Source organism: Lycium barbarum, chromosome 8 (assembly GCF_019175385.1).
Source record: "Lycium barbarum isolate Lr01 chromosome 8, ASM1917538v2, whole genome shotgun sequence".
NCBI lineage: Eukaryota > Viridiplantae > Streptophyta > Magnoliopsida > Solanales > Solanaceae > Lycium > Lycium barbarum.
Genome location: NC_083344.1, coordinates 112293683 through 112295796, shown reverse-complemented (window position 1 = coordinate 112295796; position 2114 = coordinate 112293683). Strand labels below are relative to the sequence as shown.

Genomic DNA, 2114 nt, shown 5'->3' with positions numbered 1-2114 from the left:
GTTCCAACTGGAATAAAAAATTGCAATTGAAAATAACCAAATTCTTGAAACATTTGATTAATTTCATTAGAACTGCTTAGTTCACCATCCTGCAGTTTACACGAATCTGACCTTGATTTCCAGTCAATGGCTTGATATTCCCCATCTTAATCATAGATTTAGCAAAATCTTTAGAGAAAGTCCTTAGGTTCGTACTATAGGTTTTAACAAGATTATCAGTCTCTCCTCCACTAAATAGTGCTTGATCAGAATGCAAAAGCCCTTTCTTGGATACCAAGTTACTGAAATATTTCGAGTCGAAAAGAGCAGGTGTAGGATCAAGGGATGCAAGGTTGGAATCACCTCCACTACGTGGACAATTTTCTTGGCGTTGGCTCGCAAAGGTGGAGTCAATGTTAGTGTCATTGTAGATGCGATTTCTGAAGGTGAAACACTGAGCAAATCCTAGTGTGTGACCACCAGACAGAGCGACAAGGTCTTCCTCATCCAAACCTTGCTTCTTGAAGTTGTCGATAAGTGCAGGTAAGTCCATCACTGGAGTTGGAAGGTCATTGTTGGCTGTAGTTCTGCTTGCTGTAGTGGAGTCTCTTCTTCCTAGTTCTACTTCCCATGTTGGTCCATGTAGCTGTTCATATAAAAATGTTTCAGGCTAATTATACACTAATAAAGGTTCATAACATTAGCAGAATACAAATTTTATGTTGACTCTCTGACTCACTATATATGAGCCTTGATGCTAATTCTTTATTTCATGCTGAACTTGATAAAATATCTAATGAATCTATCTGAATTTGGGAATTCTAGTTTAATTAACCTAACTTGATGAGTTTTTAAATATTAGCTGACGACTTTTACTAATTAGTTTGGACAACGATGGACCGCAAATTAAACATTAACCATGGTTAGGAGAAAAATTGACAAGAGAAAAGTAAAGTTTTAGCCTATGTTATGACATAAGGGAGTAATACGCACAGCAACCACAGAGTCACGAGCTGCAACTGCCAAGATGTCCGCACAAGATACAACTGGACATCCACAAACTTTATCAACCTCGGACTTGATTTTATCAATCACCTCAAATCCTCTAACAGAATTGTTATTAGCACGAGCAGTCTTTTCACTATCAATAGTAGCCGTTTGGTCAAGAAGAATCGAAGCGTCACAACCCTGCATTGACAACAAAAGCATTAGTCATGAACTCATGATATCTCAAATCAACCAAAACCAATGACTCCACTAGATCTCTATTTAACCTATAAATTTTTTGAGGTTATTTCATTCCTAATATCGTCAAGGTTTCAGGTTAAAATACTCAATGCTTTCGCGGATTAGGAGGAAGTGAAAGACGACATTAAGTGGGAGAAAAAGAATCTCACATTAACGAAGCAATCATGAAAATGTAAACGTAGCAAAGAGGCGCCCATTCGCCTCTCTTGTCGGACTGCATCCTCAACAACCCGTTTGATGGTTGGTAAAGCTTCAGGACAAACATCATCGTAGAAATCATCTGACAAATCCGAAATTGCCATGCCTGCTAGAGAAAACATGAGTAACACATAAAGAAAGAGGAAGCTAGTTGAAGCCATTTTTTATAATTACTATATATAGTCTATGCAGTTTTATACTTCGTTGTTATGTTTCTGATTTTGTGATGATGAGAGTAAAATGAGGTTGTATTTATAGTAAGAAAAATGTTGACCATAGTAACACGACAATGGTTCATTGGTTCTAGGTTTAGCAACTCTCACAAGAATGAGCCACACTTTGACAATTTCTTACAATTTTTTTTTAATTTTCTGGTCCACTATGTCAATCCATGCACGAAATGTCAAGACTTGGTATTATCAATTGTTGCAAATTTGAGTGGGTCGGAGTCTCTCGTTTTATGATAATTAAAATCAAACGTATTATATAGGTAACATTTAGACTTACACCACATCAATTTTCACTTATTAGTAAATAAATTATACGTGCTAAACCTTTGAATTTTTTGTTTTTCTAGCTTAAGAAAAATATATTCACGGTTATTTAAAAGAACAATGATTCTAATCCTCTCCGACTTTTGATGTTTACGTGCTTTATCACTTGTTCATAATGTAAGTGAAGAAATTAAA

At 35.9% G+C, this 2114-nt stretch overlaps 1 protein-coding gene across 1 annotated transcript; it reads right to left on the bottom strand.

The window, feature by feature from the left end:
- On the bottom strand, nt 1-1629 carry LOC132605282 (peroxidase 22.3-like). The gene is made up of 3 exons (XM_060318482.1): nt 1377-1629; nt 973-1167; nt 1-625 (listed from the first exon to the last, which is right to left on the bottom strand). The coding sequence occupies exons 1-3, from the start codon at nt 1584-1586 to the stop codon at nt 77-79; spliced, it is 954 nt and encodes a 317-aa protein (XP_060174465.1). The 5' UTR covers nt 1587-1629; the 3' UTR covers nt 1-76.
- Nucleotides 1630-2114: the final 485 nt, after the last annotated feature.